General features: G+C 44.3%; 1 protein-coding gene across 4 annotated transcripts in view; it reads right to left on the reverse strand.

Moving 5' to 3' along the window:
* The window catches only part of NR6A1 (nuclear receptor subfamily 6 group A member 1), a 336,676-nt gene that overhangs the window by 48,075 nt on the left and 263,640 nt on the right, over positions 1 to 24,961 (reverse strand). For all 4 annotated transcript variants that reach the window (XM_077283566.1, XM_077283567.1, XM_077283568.1 and 1 more), the window contains 3 exons: positions 15,854 to 15,909; positions 8,323 to 8,480; positions 8,000 to 8,227 (listed from right to left, as the gene is read on the reverse strand). In XM_077283566.1, the coding sequence (XP_077139681.1) occupies positions 8,000 to 8,227; positions 8,323 to 8,480; positions 15,854 to 15,909 (442 nt within the window). The remainder of the gene's footprint in view (positions 1 to 7,999; positions 8,228 to 8,322; positions 8,481 to 15,853; positions 15,910 to 24,961) is intronic.

Here is a 24,961-nt window from a genome sequence, read left to right on the forward strand (position 1 = left end):
AACATAATACAAGAAAAAGAAAAACAAAAAAACAACCCAAAACATTTAATTAGCCCGCTGTTGGCCCAAACACATGCCATCATCTTTATTACATATTCATGAGCATGGACAACCAATGATCATCACATAAGAGCAAAAATACATCAAGAGTATAAAAAGAAATATATTACACAAGCAGGCAGAAATACACTTGTAGAATCAGGATTTAACTTAAAGAAGAACTGACTTGAAGAAAATATAAAATGACGAAGAATTCAAATCATTCAAGAACAAAAAACGATATATAAAGACCTGGAATAAAAGAGAAAAAAATTGTTATAGAAAACTAGTATCTACAAATTTGCAAGTTCCAAAGTTTGCAAGAAGCTTAACTCAATTACGCCCTCTCCTTGGTTACATTTGTTACAAGAAGAATTTGTTTGATCGCAGGATAAATTTATTTTTGGAGAGTCTCTCCCTCATTTGTATGGTTGTTTCTCCCGCATATCATAAACCACGTGGACATTACACAATTGTTGTCACGGGGAAAATAATTTCCCATAGGAAAAACAACATTCCATGCTCGGTATTTTTTTCTCGTATAGGATAACCATTGGTTATTTAGCTCATGAATATGTAATGAGATCATGCCATGCTTTTGCACCCATTTACATTTTCTGTTTTTCTCTTTTTTTTCGTATTAACCTTGAAAAAGCCTCATGTAGAGGCGAAACGCGTCATGTTATATAATGCAACTGTGATCGGACGAATTCAAATCATTTTATTCGAAGAGTGAAGCCCAACATATTTGAAGTTCGGTCTCTTTTTATTTTGGATGTACAGTGCCTTGAAAAAGTATTCATACCCCGTGAATCTTTCCACATTTTTCACATATGACAATCAAAATCTTAAAGGCATTTTTTGAGGATTTTTTCCATGAGTAACAACTAAGTAGCAAGTATTTTCAAAGTGTAAAAGATCATACATTCTTTCTTTATATTTAAAAAAAAAAAATCTTTAAATTGTGATGTGCATTTGTATTCAGCCCCCCTAAATCAATACTTTAATTGTTTTCAGAGGCCTCGTGAGACACAGAGACTGTTGTGTGGGCCGAACCAATAGGCTGAAATTAATTCTACCCAATATTAATATTAACACATTAATACAAAATAATTATAAACAACAACTATCACTAAATATTGAGCATAATTAAGTATGGTTACATCCCATAATATACCGTATGAGCCCCCTATATACAGTATTGGCCCGCACACACAGTCCCTCTATATACAATGAGCCCCCATAAAGCCTCCTATATACAGTATGAGCCCCACATAGCCTCCTATTTACAATATGAGCCCTGATGTAGCCTTCAATACACAATGTGAGCCACGACATAGCCTCCTAAATTCAGAATGCATCCCCACATACTCTATAAACAATATGAGCCCCCATATAATCTCTCTATATACAATATGAGCTCCTACATAGCCTCCGTATATACAGTATGAGCCCCCACATCGTCCCCTACATACAGCATTAGCCTCCACATAGCCTCTTAAATACAGCATTAGCCCCCACATTGCCTCCTATATACAGTGAGAGCCCCCTACTGTCCCTAAATACAGCACAAACCACAAATTTTTTTCTATATACAGCATGTGCCCCTACATAGTCACCTATTTTCAGTATGAGCGCCCACATGGATATATATATATATACTTATTAATTACACACACAACCATGCTATACACATGTAAAAAAATCAAACAGAAAAACCCGAAAACACCACCACATACTCACCTCGCTACCGTTCCCCCAGTGGTCTGCTCCAGTTTGTGGTCCACTGACGCTACACACAGCAGACATAATAACATCATCCAGTCTGCTACCTCAGTCGCACACACTGATTGGTGTAAGGAGAAAGTGGCTCCGTCCTCCACCAGTGTTTTCACTGATGTCTGCATCCCGAGGATGCGTGTGGTGGCCGTGGGCAGAGGTGGACGGGCGGCAGGCAAAGGCATGGTGTTTTCAGCCCTTTGGCTGTCTCAATCTGCAGGCTGGTCTTGAACAGCCAGAAGGCTGAATGTGGCCCACAGGCCACACTTTGCCCAGCTTCGATCTAAATCATCCATTATAGATCTGGCAGTATGTAGGGTCATCTAGCTGGAAGATGAACATACACCCCAATCAAATTTTTTTTTAAGACTTTAAAAAGGTTATCTTCTAAGATTGTCCTGTATTTAGCACTATCCATCAACTCTGACCAGCTTCCCTATCTCAACTGAAAAAAGCATCCCCACCCACAGCATGATACTGCCACCACCATGTTTGACAGTGGGGATGTTTTCCGGGTGATGTGCAGTGTTAGTTTTCTGCTACACATAGTGTTTTGTAACTAGACCAAAAACGTCTTCTTTTGTCTCATCTGACCAGAGCGACTTTTTCCACATGCGCACTGTGTCCCCTATATGGCTTTTCGCAAACTGTAAATGACACTTATGACTTGCTTTCAAAAACAGCTTTCTTCTTACCACTCTGCCATAAAAGCTAGATTTGTGGAGCATACGATTATTAGTTGTCATATGAATAGAGTCTCCCACCTGACCTGTTAATCTCTGCAGCTTTTCCATAGGGACCAAGGGCCTCTTGGCTGCTCTCCTTGCTTGGGATACCAGTTTAGGTGAACGGTCGAGTCTTGGTAGGTTTTGCAGTTCTGCCATACTCCTTCCATTTTTGGATGAGTATTGGCTGAACACTGTTCCGTCAGATGGTCAGAGCTTGGGCTATTTTTTTTTTTTTTAATAACCTAACCCTGCTTTCATCTTCTCCAGAACTTTATCCCTGACCTGTCTGTTGTGTTCCATCATGATGCTGTTTGATCCATAATATTCTCACTCAAACCTCTCATGCTTTCACAGAACAGCTGTAGTTATACTGAAGATACTTTATATATGGATGGACTCAATGTACTAATTACCGTATGTAACTTCTGGAGGCAATTGGCCACTCGAGGTTTTATTTAGAGCTATCAGACTACAAGGGGCTGAATACAAATGCATGTCACAATTTTCAAATTTATATTTTTTAAATATTTAGAAAACCATGTATCATTTCCATTACACTTCACAAATTCTTATTATTTACTGTTAGTATCTAATATATAATTGCCTAGAATACTACTTCCTGCAATTTGTGCCAACTTCCGTGGCTTTGTCCGGAGATAATGTCCGGAGATAATGTCCGCAGATAATGTCCGCAGATAATGTCCGGAGCTAATGTCCGGAGCTAATGTCCGGAGCTAATGTCCGGAGATAAGTGACGTCACCAGTGTCCTACACCCAGGCAGAGCACAGGGGCCCCAGGCAGCATATGGGGCCCCAGGCAGAGCACAGTGGCCCCAGGCAGAGCACAGGGGCCCCAAGCAGCATATGGGGCCCCAGGCAGAGCACAGTGGTCCCAGGCAGAGCACAGGGGCCCCAGGCAGCCTATGGGGCCCCAGGCAGAGCACAGTGGCCCCAGGCAGAGCACAGGGGCCCCAGGCAGCATATGGGGCCCCAGGCAGAGCACAGGGGCCCCAGGCAGCATATGGGGCCTCAGGCAGAGCACAGTGGCCCCAGGCAGAGCACAGGGGCCCCAGGCAGAGCACAGGGGTCCCAGGCAGAGCACAGGGGCCCCAGGCAGAGCACAGGGGCCCCAGGCAGAGCACAGGGGCCCCAGGCAGAGCACAGGGGCCCCAGGCAGAGCACAGGGGCCCCAGGCAGAGCACAGGGGCCCCAGGCAGCATATGGGGCCCCAGGCAGCATATGGGGCCCCAGGCAGAGCACAGGGGCCCCAGGCAGCATATGGGGCCCCAGGCAGAGCACAGTGGCCCCAGGCAGAGCACAGGGGCCCCAGGCAGAACATGGGGCCCCAGGCAGAGCACAGGGGCCCCAGGCAGCATATGGGGCCCCAGGCAGAGCACAGGGGCCCCAGGCAGAGCACAGGGGCCCCAGGCAGCATATGGGGCCCCAGGCAGCATATGGGGCCCCAGGCAGAGCACAGTGGCCCCAGGCAGAGCACAGGGGCCCCAGGCAGCATATGGGGCCCCAGGCAGAGCACAGTGGTCCCAGGCAGAGCACAGGGGCCCCAGGCAGCCTATGGGGCCCCAGGCAGAGCACAGTGTCCCCAGGCAGAACATGGGGCCCCAGGCAGAGCACAGGGGCCCCAGGCAGAGCACAGGGGCCCCAGGCAGAGCACAGGGGCCCCAGGGAGCATATGGGGCCCCAGGCAGAGCACAGTGGTCCCAGGTAGAGCACAGGGGCCCCAGGCAGCCTATGGGGCCCCAGGCAGAGCACAGGGGCCCCAGGCAGAACATGGGGCCCCAGGCAGAGCACAGGGGCCCCAGGCAGAGCACAGGGGCCCCAGGCAGCATATGGGGCCCCAGGCAGAGCACAGTGGCCCCAGGCAGAGCACAGGGGCCCCAGGCAGAGCACAGGGGCCCCAGGCAGAGCACAGGGGCCCCAGGCAGAGCACAGGGGCCCCAGGCAGAGCACAGGGGCCCCAGGCAGAGCACAGGGGCCCCAGGCAGAGCACAGGGGCCCCAGGCAGCATATGGGGCCCCAGGCAGAGCACAGCGATATTTTGGACCACTGTGCGGTGTTTCAGACCCCCTGTGTGATGTCTGGGGCCCTGTTCTTAAGTATATTAAAGATTAAAGTAACGTATATTAAAGTATATTATAGATCAAATTTGACACGTTTATGAGCACCATTGAGTGATATACTCAAGAATGACATAATTTTTCAACATTTTATGGTTTCAAACTGTAAACACTCAGAGTTTTTTTTACTTCAACCAGAAAACCTTAACGGTTCATAAAAAACTTGACTGTTCAGGATATGATAAAAGTCATAGTATTCTGAATCTTTAACTTATAAAGATACCTTTACATAGGGTGATTATTGGTTCCAGAGAGGCTTTCGGCCGATAATCGTACACATGGCTGGTGACAGGACAATACAATATAAACGTTCAAAGGTAAACACTGATAACATTAAAATCTAATATATAATTGCCTAGAATACTACTTCCGGCAATTTGTGCCAACTTCCGTGGCTTTGTCCGGAGATAATGTCCGGAGATAAGTGACATCACCAGCGTCCTACAGCCGCTCAGGGTGGACAAAGATATATGCCTTCGTGGTGCGCGGCACTTTTCTGATTGGTTGCCGCCTGCCGCGAGCGACCAATCAGAAATGTGCCGTACTGTCAAGAATTGTCAAGAGCTGGTGAGTGCAGCCATTTTTTGTTCTTTCTTACTATTATTTATTAATTGTATTATTCTTACATTTGAATAAATAAAGTATATATGGATTCTAGACTCCCGATTCTTTAGAATCGGGCTGCCATCTAGTATTACATAAAATCCCAATAAAATACACTTAAGCTTGTGAGTATAACGTGAAAAAATGTGGAAATGTTCACGGGGCATGAATGCTTTTTCAAGGCATTGTATATGGGATGCTAATAATAATAAATAGTTTATTTTTTTTAAGCACCAAAATATTCTGCAGCACTTTACAAATCAGAGGGGACATGTACGGACAATATCAAACATTACAGCAGGGGCTGGGAACCTCCGGCCCGCATACTGTGGCTTTTCATGCGGCCTGCGGGAAGGTCCCCAGAGTCCGCAATGTCAGGGCGGCAACCGCATCCTGCCGGCCCTTTAACTCCAAGTGCATGGTACGCAGCGTTCATCACAGAATGCTGCCTGCCCTGCACATGAATGATGTCATCGGGGTGGGCGGGGTTAGCGCCAAATGCCCTCCCGTCCTCCTGTCCCGGAAGAGGAGCTGCTGCCAGAGTCCAGTGCAATCTCTGTGCTGGCAGCTGTGTTTGCAGGTGGTCTGTGTCCCTCAGTTGTGTGCCCACTGTGATGTTTGTGCCCCCCCCCGCAATGTGCCCCAATATGATCTCTTTGCTCCCCCAATGATAAGCCCCCTGTGATCTCTGTGCCTCCCAGCTATGTGCCCCCATGCCACCTGTGCCCCTCCTGTGATCTCTGTGCCCCTCAGCTATGTGCCCCCTGTGATCTGTGCCCCCCTGCTATGTGCCCCAATATGATCTTTGCTCCCCCAACTATAAGCCCCCTGTGATCTCTGTGCCTCCCAGCTATGTGCCCCCATGTCATCTCTGTGCCCCTCCTGTGATCCCTGTCACCCCAGCTATGTGCCCCGTGATTTCTGTGCCCAGTGATCTCTTGTTCCCTTTGTGATCTCTCTGCCCCCCTGCAGCTATATGCCCCACTGAGATCTGTGCCCCCCAGCTATGTGCCCCCGTGATCTCTCTGCCCCTCCAGCTATATGCACCGTGATCTGTACCCCCAGCTATGTACTCCCTGTGATCTCTGTTTCCCCTGTGATTTCTGTGCCCCGTGATTTCTTTGCCCTCCAGCTATATGCCCCGTGATTTGTGCCCCCCAGCTATATGCCCCCTGTGATCTGTGCCCCCCAGCTATGTACCCCCTGTGATTTCTGTTCCTCCTGTGATTTCTGTGCCCTCCAGCTATATGCCCCTCTGTGATCTCTGTGCCCCCAGCTATGTGCATCCCTGTGATCTGTGGCTCCCAGCTTTTTGCCCTCCCGTGATCTATGTGCACTGTGATCCCTGTGCCCCCCAGCTGTATGCCCCCTGTGATCTGTGCCCCCCAGCGATCTCTCTGCCCCTCCAGCTATGTGCCCCCTGTGATCTGTGCCCCCAGATGTGTACCCCCCCCTGTGATCTCTGTTCCCCCTGTGATTTCTGTTCCCTCCAGCTATATGCCCCCCCCGGTCTTTGCCCCCCTGCGATCTCTCTGCCCCTCCAGCTATATGCCCCCTGTGATCTGTGCCCCCCAGCTATGTACCCCTCTGTGATCTCCGTTTCCCCCTGTGATCCCTGTACCCCCCAGCTATATGCCCCCTGTGATCTCTGTTCCCCTTGTGCTTTCTGTGCCCTCCAGCTATATGCCCCCTGTGATCTCTGTGCCCCGAGCTATGTGCATCCCTGTGATCTCTGTGGCTCCCAGCTTTTTGCACCCCCCCCGTGATCTATGTGCTCCCTGTGATCCCTGTGCCCCCTGCTATGTACCCCCCTGTGATATTTGTGCTCCCATGTGTTTTGTGCCCCCTGTGATCTGTCCCCTCTAGCTATGTGCCCCTCTGTGATCTCTGTGCCCCCCAGCTATGTGCCCTCCTTTGATCTTTGTGCCCCCCCTGTGATCTTTGTGCTCTCCTGGAAAAGCAGCTGTGAGAAGCAACATAATTATCACTTAACATCACAGCTGCACCAAAGAGAAGCAGCTCCAGCCGTCACATTAAGGGTGAGTTAAAGAAATTGTTTGTCTAAATATACCGGGGTAATTTTCAAGGTGATCATTTTTATGTGGCCCCCAGATGATGGTAGAAATTTACAAATGGCCCCCGGCTTTAAAAAAGTTCCCCACCCCTGCATTACAGAGTAACACACAACTCAACATATACCAAGAGAAGTTAGGGTTCTGCTCATAACATTACAATCCGTGCCTATCCTTGGACTTCACCAATCTCTAGAGTGCCGACTGGATGTTTTTCTACCGCAATCCTAGGTGTTAGCTCATTAATTGGTGGGATTTCCTGTACTTTTATTTCCAGGAAGAATAGAAGAGGAATCTTAGAACCTAGCGATCTAAGAAAAGGTGATCTGACTTTGAGGAACTCGAGTATTTACTGACAAGTGACAGGTCCACTTTTGGAACAGTTTTTGTAAGTTGTCTTTTCTACTGCTGCGGTACAACCGAGTAAAGAGTAGGGAGAATCCAGTCGATTTTTGGATAAAAATTATACAAAAACTTTACTGTAGATTCAGATAAAACAGGTCATTCCCAGTACTAAGAAAATATATGAGCCAAATCCTTTGTGTTTCGAAACTATAACCTAATGCTTACTCATGGATATGAGCGAGGCAGTTGTGAAACATGGGTGTATACCCTCAGGGCTGTCAATGATTTGTACACTTACCCTTCTTCGATCAACATAGGTGTGGTGAGCGGTTCCATATCTTCCGCAGTTAATAGTTGGTTAATGAAAGTTTGCCCCTGAGGGTCTACACTTCGTGTTTGAGATGGGATCAAAGCAGAATGAGCAGAGTAGTTAAAAAGATGAGGTAGATACTGATAGTGCGTTGGTCCAGAGTTCCCCAAATACTGTTCCCGTAGAGAAGCAAGTCCATTCAGTTCCAGTGATCTACTGTAAATAGGATGCAGAAAACAATATCAGAATCACGTGAAACATAAACCAGGTCTACCATCACTACATGTCATGGCCTACAAGGCGCATGTCACCTAGAGGAGGGTGTGGATATGGGTGAAGGCTGGTTGCTCTCAGATACCCCATTGCCAGGAGAGCTGTGGTCACTGTCTCCATTGTTACTCCAAGAAGTGTTGGCTTCCTCCTCAAACTCTTGACCGGACATGATTCTTTCAATCTCTTCATCGGAAATCTGAAAGCAGAGATTATAAAATAATAAACCCGTGAGATTAACATTGCGCTAATACAATTGTAGCGGTACTGTACAAAAGAAAATTTTATTGAATTAGTGATAAATTGTTTGTTAAACTATTAAAGGGCCACTGTCACCCCCTCCAGCCGTTATAAACTAAAAGAGCCACCTTGTGCAGCAGTAATGCTGCAGTCTAACAAGGTGGCTCTTTTAGTTCTTGATTCCGTTATTCCCTCAATAAAGCGTTTTAAAATTTGCCCTAACTACCTGTCTGCAGACCTGGAGGCGGTCCGAAGCCTCCTCTGTGAATCTCCCAACGGCCGTCACTCTTCTCTTCTGGGGATGTGGTCGCCGCCCCCTTCGCGCTGTTTCGTCTTAAATCCGGCGCCTGCGCTGTGCGTGCCTGCCTGTGACAGGCGCAGTCTTCATTGTCCGTCATTGGTCAGATGCAGGGTGCCTGACTGCGCCTGTGCGGGCACCCTGTTGCTGAATCCCCGCCCCGCACTGCGTTATTCATTATGCACAGTGCGGGGCTGGGGTTCCTGGGCATGCGCACTGCGCTGTTCAGACGCTCCCCCGGTCCCCCGCCTTCCAGCGTTGCCGTAATATACAGGTTTCCTTGCCAGCGTTTGGAATGAAGGAGCCGCAAATAACAACGCTGGAAGGCGGGGGAGCTGGGGGAGCGTCTGAACAGCGCAGTGCGCATGCCCAGGAACCCCAGCCCCGCACTGTGCATAATGAATAACACAGTGCGGGGCGGGGATTCAGCAACAGGGTGGCCGCACTGCCGGCACAGGCGCAGTCAGGCACCCTGCATCTGACCTATGACGGACAATGAAGACTGCGCCTGTCCCAGGCAGGCACGCACAGCGCAGGCGCCGGATTTAAGACGAAACAGCGCAAAGGGGGCGGCGACCACATCCCCAGAAGAGAAGAGTGACGGCCGTTGGGAGATTCACAGAGGAGGCTTCGGACCGCCTCCAGGTCTGCAGACAGGTAGTTAGGGCAAATTTTAAAACGCTTTATTGAGGGAATAACGGAATCAAAAACTAAAAGAGCCACCTTGTTAGACTGCAGCATTACTGCTGCACAAGGTGGCTCTTTTAGTTTATAACGGCTGGAGGGGGTGACAGTGGCCCTTTAAGTTGGAACATGATCAACCTCATTTAGGACTTGAATTTCCACTCCTCCTTGGACGACTAATCGTTGGACGATTGAACAATCTCCATTTACATTACACAATTTTTCGAAAGAGCAAACAAGAATTTTTTTCACTCGCAAAAAGATTTTGTGCATGATGAACGAGCGTTTTTTGACACATCGTTCAGTCGTTCAACCCGTTACACAATTATCGTGAACAGTCGACTGGTCGTTAGCGTTCGAATCTGATGGATTATTATTCTAGCTATGCCTCTACTCTGTGCCTCTGCTCTGCTGATTGGTGGGGTTTTAGGAGTCCGCTATGACCAAATACACATTAAAATATATACCGTAATTAAGGGGGTTATTTATCCAACTTTAGAAAACTAAAAAAAACAAAACAGGAGACCTCTTTTTCCCCAGTATTATGAGCGGTGACGCTAGTTATGAGCGTGCAGCAAGAGGTTACATGCTGGCCAATGATTATCAAAAAACAACAGCGATGGAGTGAGGGGTGAAAAGATTTTTTTTGTTTTCTTACCTCATACATTTGCAGCTGATATATATATATATATATATATATATATATATATATATATATATATATTTATTATTATTTATTGTTATAGCGCCATTTATTCTATGGCATTTTACATGTGAGGAGGGGTATACATAATAAGAACGAGTACAATAATCTTAAACAATACAAGTCATAACTGGTACAGGAGGAGAGAGGACCCCGCCCGCGAAGGCTCACAATCTACAAGGGATGGGTGAGAATACAGTAGGTGAGGATAGAGCTGGTCATGCAGCGGTTTGGTTGATCAGCGGTTACTGCAGGTTGTAGGCTTGTAGGAAGAGGTGGGTCTTCAGGCTCTTTTTGAAGGTTTCGATGGTAGGCGAGAGTCTGATGTGTTGTGGTAGAGGGTTCCAGAGTAGGGGTGATACGCGAGAGAAATCTTGTATACGATTGTGGGAAGAGGAGATAAGAGGGGAGTAGAGAAGGAGATCTTGTGAGGATCGGAGGTTGCGTGTAGGTAAGTACCGGGAGACGAGGTCACAGATGTATGGAGGAGACAGGTTGTGGATGGCTTTGTACGTCATGGTTAGGGTTTTGTAGTGGAGTCTCTGGGCAATGGGGAGCCAGTGAAGGGATTGACAGAGGGGAGAGGCCGGGGAATAGCGGGGGGACAGGTGGATTAGTCGGGCAGCAGAGTTTAGAATAGATTGGAGGGGTGCGAGAGTGTTAGAGGGGAGGCCACAGAGCAGGAGGTTGCAGTAGTCAAGGCGAGAGATGATGAGGGCATGGACTAGGGTTTTTGCAGATTCTTGGTTGAGGAATGTACGGATTCGTGAAATATTTTTGAGTTGAAGTCAGCAGGAAGTGGAAAGGGCTTGGATATGTGGTTTGAAGGAGAGATCAGCGTCAAGGATTACCCCGAGGCAGCGAGCTTGTGGGACTGGGGAGAGTGGGCAGACATGTACTGTAATGGATAGGTTCGTTGGGGGGGTCGCGTGAGATGGGGGAAAGATGATGAATTATGTTTTGTCCATGTTAAGTTTCAGAAATCTAGCGGAGAAGAAGGATGAAATAGTGGACAGACATTGAGGGATTCTGGTTAGTAGGGAGGTGATATCTGGTCCAGAGATGTAGATCTGTGTGTCATCAGCATAGAAGTGATACTGAAAGCCATGAGATTCTATGAGCTGTCCCAGGCCAAAGGTGTAAATGGAGAAGAGCAGGGGCCCAAGGACTGAACCTTGTGGGACTCCGACAGATAGGGGGCGAGGTGAGGAGGTGGTGTGTGAGTGGGAGACGCTGAATGTCCGGTCTGTTAGGTATGATGAGATCCAGTATAGGGCCAAGTCTGTGATGCCAAGGGATGAGAGGGTCTGTAATAATAGGGAATGGTCCACTGTGTCAAAGGCAGCCGACAGGTCGAGGAGGAGGAGGACAGAGTAGTGTCGCTTGCTCTTGGCGGTTAAGAGGTCATTGGTGACCTTAGTTAGGGCAGTTTCAGTGGAATGGTGTGACCGGAAGCCAGATTGTAAGCGGTCAAAGAGGGAGCAAGAAGAGAGATGGGAGGACATATATATATACTAGCTGAAGAGCCCGGCGTTGCCTGGGCATAGTAAATATCTGTGGTTAGTTATAGCACCTCACTTCTCTTATTTTCCCATCACGCCTCTCATTTTCCCCCTCACATCTCTCATTTTCTCCCTTACACCTCATTTTCCCCCTCACTCCTCTTATTTTCCCCCTCACTCCTCTCATTCCCCCCAACACTTGTCATTTCGACCTCACATCTGTCATTTTCCGATCACTCCACTATTTTCCCTCACTCCTCTCATTTTGCACTCACACCTTTTAATTTTCACCTCACACCCCTCATTTTCACCTCACACCTCTCATTTTGCCCTCAGTATATACATGTTTGTCATCTCCCTTATATATAGTATACACCTGTATGTCATCTCCTGTATATAGTATATACCTGTATGTAATCTCCCCTGTAAACAGTATATACCTGCTGTATGTCATCTCCTCCTGTATATTGTATATACCTATGTGTCATCTCCTATATATAGTATATACCTGTATGTCATCTCCTGTATATAGTATATACCTGTATGTAATCTCCCCTGTAAATAGTATATACCTGCTGTATGTCATCTCCTCCTATATATAGTATATACCTGTATGTCATCTCCTGTATATAGTATATACCTGTATGTAATCTCCCCTGTAAATAGTATATACCTGCTGTATGTCATCTCCTCCTATATATAGTATATACCTGTATGTCATCTCCTGTATATAGTATATACCTGTATGTAATCTCCCCTGTAAATAGTATATACCTGCTGTATGTCATCTCCTCCTCTATATACCTATGTGTCATCTCCAATTTTATATAGTATATACCTGTATGTAATCTCCTCCTGTATATACGTGTGTCATCTCCTCCTGTATATAGTATATACCTGTGCGTCATCTGCTCCTGTATATAATATATACCTGTGTCATCTCCTCCTGTATATAGTATATACCTGTGTGTCATCTGCTCCTGTATATAGTATATATCTGGGTGTCATCTCCTCCTGTATATAGTATATACGTGTGTCATCTCCCCTGTATATAGTATATACCTGTGTGTCATCTCCTCCTGTATATAGTATATACCTGTGTGTCATCTCCTCCTGTATATAGTATATATCTGTGTGTCATCTCCCCTGTATATAGTATGTACCTGTATGTCATCTCCCCTGTATATAGTATATACCTGTATGTCATCTCCCCTGTATATAGTATATACCTGTATGTCATCTCCTCCTGTTTATAGTATGTACCTGTATGTCATCTCCTCCTGTATATAGTATATACCTGTGTGTCATCTCCCCTGTATATAGTATGTACCTGTATGTCATCTCCTCCTGTATATAGTATATAACTGTGTCATCTCCCCTGTATATAGTATATACCTGTGTGTCATCTCCCCTGTATATAGTATATATGTGTGTGTTATCTCCCCTGTATATAGTATATACCTGTGTGTCATCTCCTCCTGTATATAGTAAATATCTGTGTGTCATCTCCTCCTGTATTAGACCTCGTTCACACGTTATTTGCTCAGTATTTTTACCTCAGTATTTGAAAGCTAAATTGGCAGCCTGATAAATCCCCAGCCAACAGGAAGCCCTCCCCCCTGGCATTATATATAGCTCACACATACACATAATAGACAGGTCATGTGACTGATACCTGCTGTATTTCCTATATGGTACATTTGTTGCTCTTGTAGTTTGTCTGCTTATTAATCCGATTTTTATTTTTGAAGGATAATACCAGACTTGTGTGTGTTTTAGGGCGAGTTTCATGTGTCAAGTTGTGTGTGTTGAGTTGCGTGTGGCGACATGCATGTAGCGACTTTTGTGAGATGAGTTTTGTGTGGCAACATGCGTGTAGCAACTTTTTGTGTGTCGAGTTGCATGTGACAGGTTATATATATATATATATCTATATATATATATATATATATATATATATATATAGATATATATATATATATATATATAGATATATATATATATACACATACACACACACACACACACACACATACAAGCTATTGAACCCGTTCCACGCCCGGGTGGCATGCATTTATATTGGTATATGGTCTCCATCCTGGTATGTGCTGCTTCCGTCCTGCACCCTAATCTTGTCATGTGGTGCTACCATCTTGTGCCCCCATCTTGTTATATGCTGCTCCCATCCTGCACCCCCTTCCTGTCATGTGCAGCCCCCACCCTGTTTTGTGTGACTCCATCTTGTCATGTGCTACTCTCTTCCTGTGCCCTCATCCTGTCATGTGGTGCTCTCATCCTGCTCCCACATCCTGTCATGTGCTGCTCCCATACCACGATCTCCTAGGATGCGTAACTCTGTGAGGTCCATCCTGCACCCCCATCCTGTCATGTGCTGCTCCCATCATGCGCTCTCTCTTTCTCGGCGCCCCCATCCTGACATGTGCTGCTCCCATCCTTCGGACAGAGTGACACGCCTAACCGTGTGTATATTATATATAGTCTCAGACAATCTCACAATATGTGTTGAGAAAAAAAATATATATAGAAAACTTGTACTTTTCACATTGGCCACTGGGGCTTTTTTCAGAATCTGGCTTCCTGTTTCTGAAAATTCATGTGTACATAAGCAGCAATGGTCAGACCCCCAACCCCTTCTTTTTTAATGAAAAATCAAAAAAGCAGATGCAAAAGTCATTGTGAAGGAAGGGGGAGTAGGGTCAGCTTTGACATCGCCTACTGAGGTTGGTGGATCCTATGTTATCAGCTGTGTGTATATACCACTATTATCAGTCACTGTATTCCTGCCTCTGATGATAATGAGCCTGCTGAAAAGAACTCCTGAAAGGAAAGGAAGTATTAGTTTCAAATAACCCCTGTGACCAGTGTAAAAATCATAAGATTATTAATTATTTAATAAAAATCAGGACATAAAAATACCCAAAACATAGCATTTTTAACCCCTTACTATTAAGTCACTTCTCACCAAATTTTTCAATTCCGACTTGTTGTCACTTTATGTGGTAATTACTCTAGAACGCTAATTATATCGGGGATTCCGAGAATGCTTTTTCATGACACATTGCACTTTATGTTGGTGGTAAATTTAGGTCAATGGGATTTGTGTTTATGAAAATATCTAAAGTTTGACAAAAATGTTTAAGAATTAGCAATTTTCAAACTTTGAATTTGTGTAATATCATTTAAAATGTCTATTTTACATCATCCCAGAAAAAAAAAAAAAGTTTTCGCTAGGATGTTCGAAGGGTTAAAAAACAGCAATTTTTCAATGTGTTTACCGTATTTTTCGGATTATACGATGCGCTGGACAATTAGACGCACCACAAATTTTGGGGAGGAATATAGAAGAATAAAAAAGGTTTATTAATAAAATGGTGGTGCGCTTTTACAGTAACTTACCAGGGAAGGCTGGGTCCCAGGAGACAAGTTCGTTTCTGCAGGAAGTGGAGGTGGCAGGAGGTTAGGCGATGCTGTGGTCCCCTGGGCTTGGGAGGAGGGGGTGTTCGGCAGTGCGAGAGTGCTGCAGACCCCGGGCTTTCACAAAATGTCTGGAGTCCCTGCACTTCCCCTTCTTTTCAAAGTGGTGGACTTCGGGGAAAATGGCCAAATGAACAGATATGCCGACACGGCCCTCCGAGGAGGAGCTGCTACAGAGCGATGGAGAGAGAAGCCACCGCACAGAGAGAGTGAGAAGAAGTTGGGATAAAGCCCTTACCTGCCGGGACAGCGGGACTGGCCCCTCAAATTGGGACCGTCCCGCTGAATCTGGGATGGTTGGGAGTTATGGTCAATGCTGAGACAGCCATTGGCTCCCCGCGATCAAGTTGCAGGGCTGTCGATGGGGTGAGAAATAGAGACCCCTACCTCTAACAAACTTCTAAGTGCTGCAATCACTAATGATCGCAACATTTAGATGGTCAAATAGCTAGGGATCGGACAAATTCCAGGGTTATGCCGAACTCCTTGCAAAATACGACATACAGGTGCGTTCAATGTCGAGGGGGAAGGGTTTAAAAAGATACATACAACACAAATCATGCTGTAAACATTAGGTCATTTTTTCATGATAGCGTCCTTTTAAGATGATTCATAACACTGAAAAATGTCACGTTCTCGGTCATCCTTACTTGAACAGGACCAATACTCTTGTTTCTTCCACCCGGCATCCCATCTTCCCTGATTGCTGTATAACAAAAAAATAAATAAATAAATAAAATAAAATAAATGCTAAATGTGCACAATTCACATAAACTTTTATATTGCGACACAATCATGCCATAAGGCTTCTATAGTGAAAGGATTTATGGAAATAAAGAGAAGCTTGTTAGGAAGCAGCTGTAACGCATGCTATGGCCACAAGGTGGCACTGGTGCGCTGCCACAAGAACACTAATGGGTAAACTGCAGGGAAGTGATTAACCCTATAATACTCTCGTAAAAATAACCTCTTCATGCTTTCATCAGGGGTAATAACCCAAGCTTTCATGATATTTTTTACGTTCTAAAATGTATAAAGCGCCAGTGAGTTTTACCACTTTTGCTGTATTCTGTGCCAAATAAACTCATAATAACGTTAAAAATTGCCAACTTATCTTGACATTAGCGAAATGTAAAAAGTGATGAGAAATATAGTCTCTGAGGAGCACTGTTGTATTAACATTTATTAAGTGGTGCGCCAGATGTCAGCAGGGATTTGGCTCATTTTACATTTTCAACGTCAGAAAGTTCAAGATGTATTAAGACTTGTGCACCGTCTTATAAATGTGCCACTAATTACTTTGATTTCGATTTCTGAAATCTCATGCACATATGTTTTCCTTGCAGATTTTTACCATAAAGCGTATTTTTTCAAATCTGCAGTGTGTCACTTCTTTCAATGTTTTTGCAGTTGAAATGAAGGAGAAAAAAAAACTGCATAGAAAAATGCACGTAAAAGAGGCATAAAAAAGTGCATATTTTTCTGCCAATACTCAAAAATTAGTTGCAAATACTGAACATGTGCCCTTAAAGGGGTTGTCCAGGCTTGGGTCTCAAGACCGCAGTCACCATCCGTGACTGAAGACTTGCGAATCCTCACTGTGCGCACAGTGAGTGCTGTCAGGATTCTCCACCGCCGGGAACGTGACTGCAAGTATGTGATTTGCATACATGTGATCGGTGCTGACAAGACGTGTATAAAACCGGTAAACTGAGCAAAGCCTGACATGTCTAGTGGGAATATGGCTGAAACTATGCAAATCACATACCATGACAGCACGCACTGTGCTTGCTGGGAGGAATCACAACTATGCAGTCCCATACAGTGACTGCAGACTCGAACCCCAAGTCTGGACAACCCCAGTAATGGGTCCAGCCGATGGTCTAATGTGTATGGAGCACTGGCCGACTGATGCTCGGGAGAGATATTGATCACATGTCAAATTTCAGGCTGCCAATCGCTCTGTTCTCCATGAGATGAGTAGCTGGACAATTTCTCAGTCGGCAGTTTTCTCAAAGCACATGGGTGCTCCTGGCCAAGCGAGAGTTGGCTGAGATGGCTGTCGGTTGAACAATCGGCAGAAGAAACGTCTTTACCCTAATCAGCTGGTGTTAACAAACCTTTGGTAATTTGGAAAGTCCTCCATTCAGACCCCTTACACCCCCACAGTGGCTATAAGAGTTTGTGCATTACACAGAAATCCCACTCATTTCATTGGGGGCCTTATCACAGGGAACTTCACCTATGGAGCCGCTGTAGGATAAATTGGTGTTTTCGGCAAGGTCCCAGCAGCAGGACATTAGGGTAACCATGTGTGGAGTTTTCTGGATCAGGATAAGTACGTACAGAACAGCTGCTGACGTCATACGTAGTATATAGGTGCATAGAGGGCCGACGTGAACTTCCTGTACTTGTCCCCGCATATTACGACCTGTGCAAGCTCAAAAAAAAACAAAAAACCTCAAGGGCTGCCCTCAGCCTACAATCCACCACCACTTGTTCAAGGTGTCTGCATTTCAAAGCACAATATGTCTCCAGCCTGAATCTGGGTGTCGCTTCTGTCACCCGGCTTCCTGCCTTTTGACCTTGAATACAGTAAATGCCGGGAAAATTCGGACCCAGTACAGTGGGGAGATGACTAAACGTCACACTCTCTTATGAAAAAAAAACAATAGAGGCCAATGCCTGGATTATACTTTCCAGGGGGCACAAAGAACACCCACGTAAAGGAGTCTTAGAAAAACACCGATAGTTACGAGTCCTCAAGAGGAGAATTTAGGCCGAGCAATCCGTTGTGCAGACACTTTGTTTTTTTTTTTCAACTGTACAACATTTTCAACTGGATCTGTTTTTTTTCCCCCTACATTGAAGTCTATAGAAACGGATCCATTAACCCTTTCAATTTCCATTTTTGCGTTTCCGTTTCTTCCTCCCCTTCTTCCCAGAGCCGTAACTTATTTTTCTCTCCACGTAGACGTATGAGGGCTTGTTTTTTAAGGGACGAGTTGTACTTTTGAAACACACCAATTCGCATAGTGCACTGGAAAATGGGATAAAAAATTCCAAATGGGGAGAAATTGTTAAATAATTATTGTTTTTGGGAACAGTTATTACAGAGTACATTTTATGGTAAAAATGACCTTGCAATAGGATTATTCTCATCAGTACGATTCAGGAGATACCCAATGTGTCAAGATTTATTTTTATTATTTTAGTGGTAAAAAAAGTCATGTTAGCAAAAAACCTATTTTTGGGGGTTGTGTCGCCATTTTCCGTGACATGTCACATTCTTATTTTTTGGCTGATGGAGCTGTACGACGGCTTAAGTTTTGTGGGTTGAGACGATTTTTTTTTATTGAGACCATTTTGCGATAGATGTGACGTTTTGATCGCTTGTTACAGCATTTTTTTCTGGTATTGCAGTGACCAAAAAATGTAATTTTGCTGTTCTTGATTTTTTTCCTTTAGTATTTAGTTTTCAACAGCTATTTACAACCATCCAATAATCCAGGGTCCAAATCAGACCTTTCTGGTGTTGGATTACAAGTTTTCCCCTGAGGGAATGTAGGGTCAAAGTTTTTTTGTGTTTTTTTTTAGGTGGTTAAAATGCCTACTAGAAACGGTTTCAGGGAGTGTACTTTCTTTGGAAAAGTTTTGGGGGAGTTTTTTTGTTTCTTACATTTTTTAAGTTATTAAGCTTTTTGGAAAAGTTCTTTTTTCTTGTTGGATAATGCATAGCTTGGTTCGGATTCCATCAGGAAATGCTTCAAAGTGATGTGAACTCTTTCTCAAGGCGTTTAAAACAAAAAAAAAATGCTCAAAATATTGAGCGTATGAGCAGCAATTTGGTCTTATAATAAAAATGAATAGGAAAAGTCTTTCTAGTATTTTTCAATGCGATTTTTCAGGTGTTTTTGGAGTTAAACCTGTTCCCCCCCCCCAAAAAAAAAAAAAAAATCCAACAAATCTATGTTTGCACATTCCTGGATCATAAAAGGAGAGCCCTTCCCTCTAGTATCTATGAGGCCATTTATCGATTTACCGGCTTGAAACGGATCCAATAAAAACTGGATCGATTTCGAACGGGTAAGTTTTAAACTGGATCCGTTCACATTGTTGTCAATGATTTAACAAACCGATCAGTTTTCTTTTGTTCTTTACCACTTTTTAGGGAACAAAAAAACTTTTCTATCCAGCTAAAAAAAAGAAAACGATCGCAGCTCGATCGGTGTGTTTAACGGCACGAGTCTTTGACACTGGCTTAACTCCAAAAAGAATAAAAGAATCGGGCTTGAATTCAATCTACCTGATCCCATATCTTCGCTGATTATTTGTAGAGAAAAAAAAATTTGACGTCCCCTCCATATCCATCAGATGGCCAGCTGGTCCTGCTGAAATCAGCCGATTCAATTTTTTTTTTAAGTTATGTTCACACTGTTTTTGCGTGGTTTTTTTTTCTGGGACCAAAACCTTGCGCTCTTGGCTGTAAAAATGCTGGGTTCAAAACGTGGTACTGTAAAATGAAGCTATTAATTTGCATTAAAAAAAAGCAGCAAAAATAGCTGAATAACGTGTTTGGAATTTTTTTCTGACATTTGATTACTTTAGTATTGGAATTTAGGCAAACCCCAGAGGAGATAAGTCTGAGAAATTGATTAACTATTAACAAGCTGGATCCCTGTGATCAAGGACAAGAGAGTGTTTGTATACAGGTCCTCTGGTGACCAATATCTGCTATCTGATTTCGGGTTATCTCTAGCCTTGCCCCGGAGGGCTGAGGGGGATATGATTGCAAACAGTAACAGAGTCATTGTCTACTTCAGAGGGTTTCTAGTTTGATCTGTTAAAGCTTGTTTTTTTCTTCCCGTAACACTAAAACCGGCCATACATATAGCTGTCGGCCAAACGATCGTTTGGCTGACGGCTACAGTACCGTGCAAAATGTTTAGGCAGGCTTGGGCAAAAACTGCTGCAAAGTAAGAATAATTTAAATACAAGTGCTAATGGTTTATTATTAACAACACAAATGAACAAGAAAATAAATTAAATCAACATTTGGTATGAACGATTTTTGCCTTCAAAGCAGTATCAATTCTTCTCGGAACGCTTTCGCAGTTTTTGAAGGTACTCAGCAGGGAGGTTGTTCCAAACATCTTGCAGAACCAATCACAGATCTTCTGTGGATGTTGCTTGTGTAAATCCTTCACTCTTCCCCAAACAGACTGGATGATGTGAGATCAGGGCTCTGCGGGGGCTGGATCATGACATCCAGGACTCCTTGTGCTTTTTGTAGTTCTTAATGACATTGGCTGGATGTTTGGCGCTTCTGTCCGGCTGCAGAATAAATTTGGAGCCAATCAGACGCCTCCCTGATGGTACTGTATGAGGGATAAGTATTTTCCTGTATTTCTCAGCATTGAGGACATCTTTAATCCAAACTAGATCCCTGTTATGACCCCAATGGCAGAGGGTCTCAAAAATACATACCAAGTCTGCAAACACAAAAAACCAGCTCATAGGGCAGTGGTAACTGGGCTGACCATATATCTAATCCTAGCACCACAAATAGCAGCAGCCGGGGAACGTGCCTACGTTGGTTCTAGACGTCTCGCGCCAGCCGGAGAACTAACTAACCCTAGAAGGGAAAAGATAGACCTTTCTTGCCTCCAGAGAAAAGACCCCAAAAGTTGGATACAAGCCCCCAACAAATAATAACGGTGAGGTAAGGAGAAAAGACAAACGTAAGAATGAACTAGATATTTAGCAAAGAGAGGCCCACTGACTAATAGCAGAATATAGTAAGATGACTTATACGGTCAGCAAAAACCCTATCAAAATTTCCACGCTGGATATTCAAGAACCCCCGAACCGTCTAACGGCCCGGGGGGAGAACACCAGCCCCCTAGAGCTTCCAGCAGAATCAGGAATCACATTTAGTACAAGCTGGACAAAAAATAATAGCAATGCAAATAACCAAAAAACAAGGAAGCAAGACTTAGCTTAATTTTGCAAGATCCAGGACCAGCAGACAGGAGCAAACAGAAAGGAACTGATTACAACGATGCCAGGCACTGGACTGAGAATCCAGGAAGTTTATATAGCAACACCCCTGGACTAACGACCCAGGTGGGTGCCAAACTGAGGAAAGACAATCCCAGAGTCATATCACTAGTGACCACAAGAGGGAGCCAAAAAAGTCTAATTCACAACAGATCCCCAACTCCATTTGCTGAAATGCAGCCCCAAACTTGCAAGGACCCTCCAGCGCGCTTCATTGCTCCCTGCAGCCTCTCATTATTGTACCCTTCTCCAGCCCTTAAGTGAACAAACTGACTTATGTTACAGTTAAATATTTCCCATTTTGACTCATCAGTCCAGAAAAGCTGCTGCCATTTTTCCTGTTTTTGCACTTTGTTCTCGTTTGCTTTTCAAAGGTATGACTTTTGGGATGCAAATATTTCATAAAGACTACCTCTGGAGAGACTTCTCCAAATAGTTCTGAGCTGATGGCACTGCTGGACATCTTTGGATTTCGAAAGAGAATAAGTATGATATATTTTTAATCTGCTTCACCAAGTTCCATCAGCTCACCTTTGCAACTATGGTCCTTAACATTCCTCATTTCTTGGTGCTTGTTTTAAAGCCCATGAGAAGCACATCACAATACTCTTCTTTGCCTGGGAGACACCTTGCTGATGCAGTAGAACTACCTTGTTGTGTCTTGTTGCTGTGCTCAGTCTTGCGATGGTGTATGACCTGTGCCATGAAACGGTCTTCCACGGCCTCACCTTTATAGCGGAGTTTGGCTGTTCCTCACCCAGTTAACAGTTATTTCTGTTTTAATTAATGACTGTTTCAACCTACATATGAAAATGATGATCATTATCACCTGTTTAGTATAACTGGTTCATCATACACCTGACTAGATTACTACAATATTCCTAACTGCGTCCAAGTGTATCTAGAAGAATTGATAAAGTTTTATAGGCAAAGGACAGTGGATGGCTTATCCAGATGAAACCAGTGGGTTTTGCCAGTTATTATTCAATGTATATAGGGGGCCTGAAAATTAAATCCCCCCCATTCCCAACAGATAGCTGTTGACCGATGGTTTGGCCGACAGCTGTTTCTCCTGACTCTTCAAGCATCTAAGGGTACCGTTACACAAAATGATTTACCAACGATCACGACCAGCGATACGACCTGGCCGTGATCGTTGGTAAGTCGTTGTGTGGTCGCTGGGGAGCTGTCACACAGACCAACGATGCCGAAGTCCCCGGGTAACCAGGGTAAACATCGGGTTACTAAGCGCAGGGCTGTGAAAGTGAAAGCAGAGCACAGCGGTGACATCACCGCTGTGCCCTGCTTTTACTTTCCGGCCGGCAGTCAGTCAGTGCGGGAAGCAGACGGCGAGGGACCTGACGGACACCGGAATGTGAGTATGTACTGTTTGGTTTTTTTTACATTTACGATGGTAACCAGGGTAAACATCGGGTTACTAAGCGCGGCCCTGCGCTTAGTAACCCGATGTTTACCCTGGTTACAAGCGAACGCATCGCTGGAGCGGTGTCACACACACCGATCCAGCGATGACAGCGGGAGATCCAGCGATGAAATAAAGTTCCAAGCGATCTGCTACGACGTACGATTCTCAGCGGGGTCCCTGATCGCTGCTGCTTGTCAGACACAGCGATATCGTATGGATATCGCTGGAACGTCACGGATCGTGCCATCGTAGCGACAAAAGTGCCACTGTGAGACGGTACCCTAAGAGAGCCACTACTGTTAATACCTTTTTCTATTAACTAGCATGGCCGCCATAATGATAACCCATTACACACAGGATGACTGTCACCATAGGTATTAATTACCTCTCCAGCAGTCAATGTCCAGGAGTCAAAGGCCCAAGGCCGGGGCTGTTTATATAAAGAAGTGTATGTGAATGCCTATTGTGTTACTCAATGAGTCAAAACTACTCTTCTCAGGCTGATACCATCTCCTAATCTCTATTTTCTTTATCTTTGTCTTGACTGCAAACTTTCCCAAAACTTCCAGGTGTCACCAGAACTCTGTATTCCCTAATATCTGTATACCAAACCTTCATTGTCCGTTGTGTTAAAACCATTATCTGCTTAAATAATTTGTTTAGCTATAACTGATGCGTTTCGAATCTAGCTGACTATCGTAGATATAGTTAATCTATGATTAAGAGTCAGCCAGACTTGAAACGCGTCAGTTATATTTTTTTATGCCCATGCTACTATTTTAGTGAAGTCACGATAATGACTGATAATTGGCTTTGCAATTTTGCAACCAAATTATTTAAGAACCACCCCAATAAATGAAAAAAACAAACAAACATACATACCTTTGACCTTTTTTGTCTAATAGTTAAAAGGGTTGTCCAGTAAAAAAACAACCGCTTCATTCATTCTCTATTGGGCCTGCCGGAAAATGCTGGAGCACAGCCCTCGTTAGCCCCATAGAGAAGGAATGGAGCGCGATTGAGAATGCGCACTACAACTCCATTCTAAAAGGGATAAAGGTGTCCCATTTTGCCAACTGGTAGGAATCTCAGTGGTTGGACCAGTGATCTACAAGTAATCACCTAACCAGTGGATAGGTGATAAGGTAATTCCATCAAACAACCACATTGGGTGACAACCAATACGGCTGCCACAACAAAGGTCTCCACAATAGATAGCTGTCAGCTCTCAGGAGTGCTTGTTCGGCCGAATGCTCATGTGCTCTATAGTAGAAAGCCGCCAACTGACATATGGACTGGTGGCTTATGTCATGGAGAACAATGCGATTGGAAGTCCAAAATCGGACATGTCTGATTGACATCTCTCCCGACCATCACTTGGCCGCTGCCGCCGTACACATATACTATAGGCTGACCCTGTCGATATCGTCAGGTTTGGCTGACATAGGTCTAATGTATGTGACCAGCTTAATTGAAGAGTTACCGCATCATCTTAAACAGGGGATCCCTGCAACACAAATACATGTTGCAAATGGATTGTCTCAGGAGTGGTCACCTAATAGATGTCCCCCGTGTATGCCATCTGTATTTGCCTATTGGGTCTCTCAAAAGACATATTGCTGTGTAATATATTATTGATCAGAAGATCGCACAATCCAGTCCAAAAGTGGAACCACAAAACACCGTATATAGTCAAATTAGGCACATTAAAAATCGAAAAAGGTAAAAAGTACAAATATTACATAATGGAACACAAATGTAAATAATAATAATAAGTTTTAACATAAAATCAGTTTTCCCTATTAAAAAAATACACATATAGTGAAAATTTACTGAAATAAAAAATACATAAATGATATTGGCAAAATACTATAATATACACAAACGTACAGACATATAAGCATTGGTATTATTATGGCAATAGCCGATATGCATCTTTTTATTTTGATAAATTAGCACTATATGGACATTTTAAAATGGGATCATTTATTTTATCTAACAATAAAAATATATAAATATATATATATATATATATATATATATATATATACTAGATGGTGGCTTAATTCTAATGCATCGGGTATTCTAGAATATGTATGTAGTTTATTTATGAAGTTTTCAGAATAATGCAATTTACACACAGGATTAGGCCGGCCACGACCAATTAACGAGGCGTGGTTCAAATTCTGCGCCAATTTGCGGCCGAACTGCGCCTGTTGCTGATTGGTCACGCTTAGCTGCGAAAGAGTCTCAGTGGGCCCCCCTCTTTAAC

This window comes from Ranitomeya variabilis, chromosome 2, assembly GCF_051348905.1.
Source record: "Ranitomeya variabilis isolate aRanVar5 chromosome 2, aRanVar5.hap1, whole genome shotgun sequence".
Lineage (NCBI taxonomy): Eukaryota > Metazoa > Chordata > Amphibia > Anura > Dendrobatidae > Ranitomeya > Ranitomeya variabilis.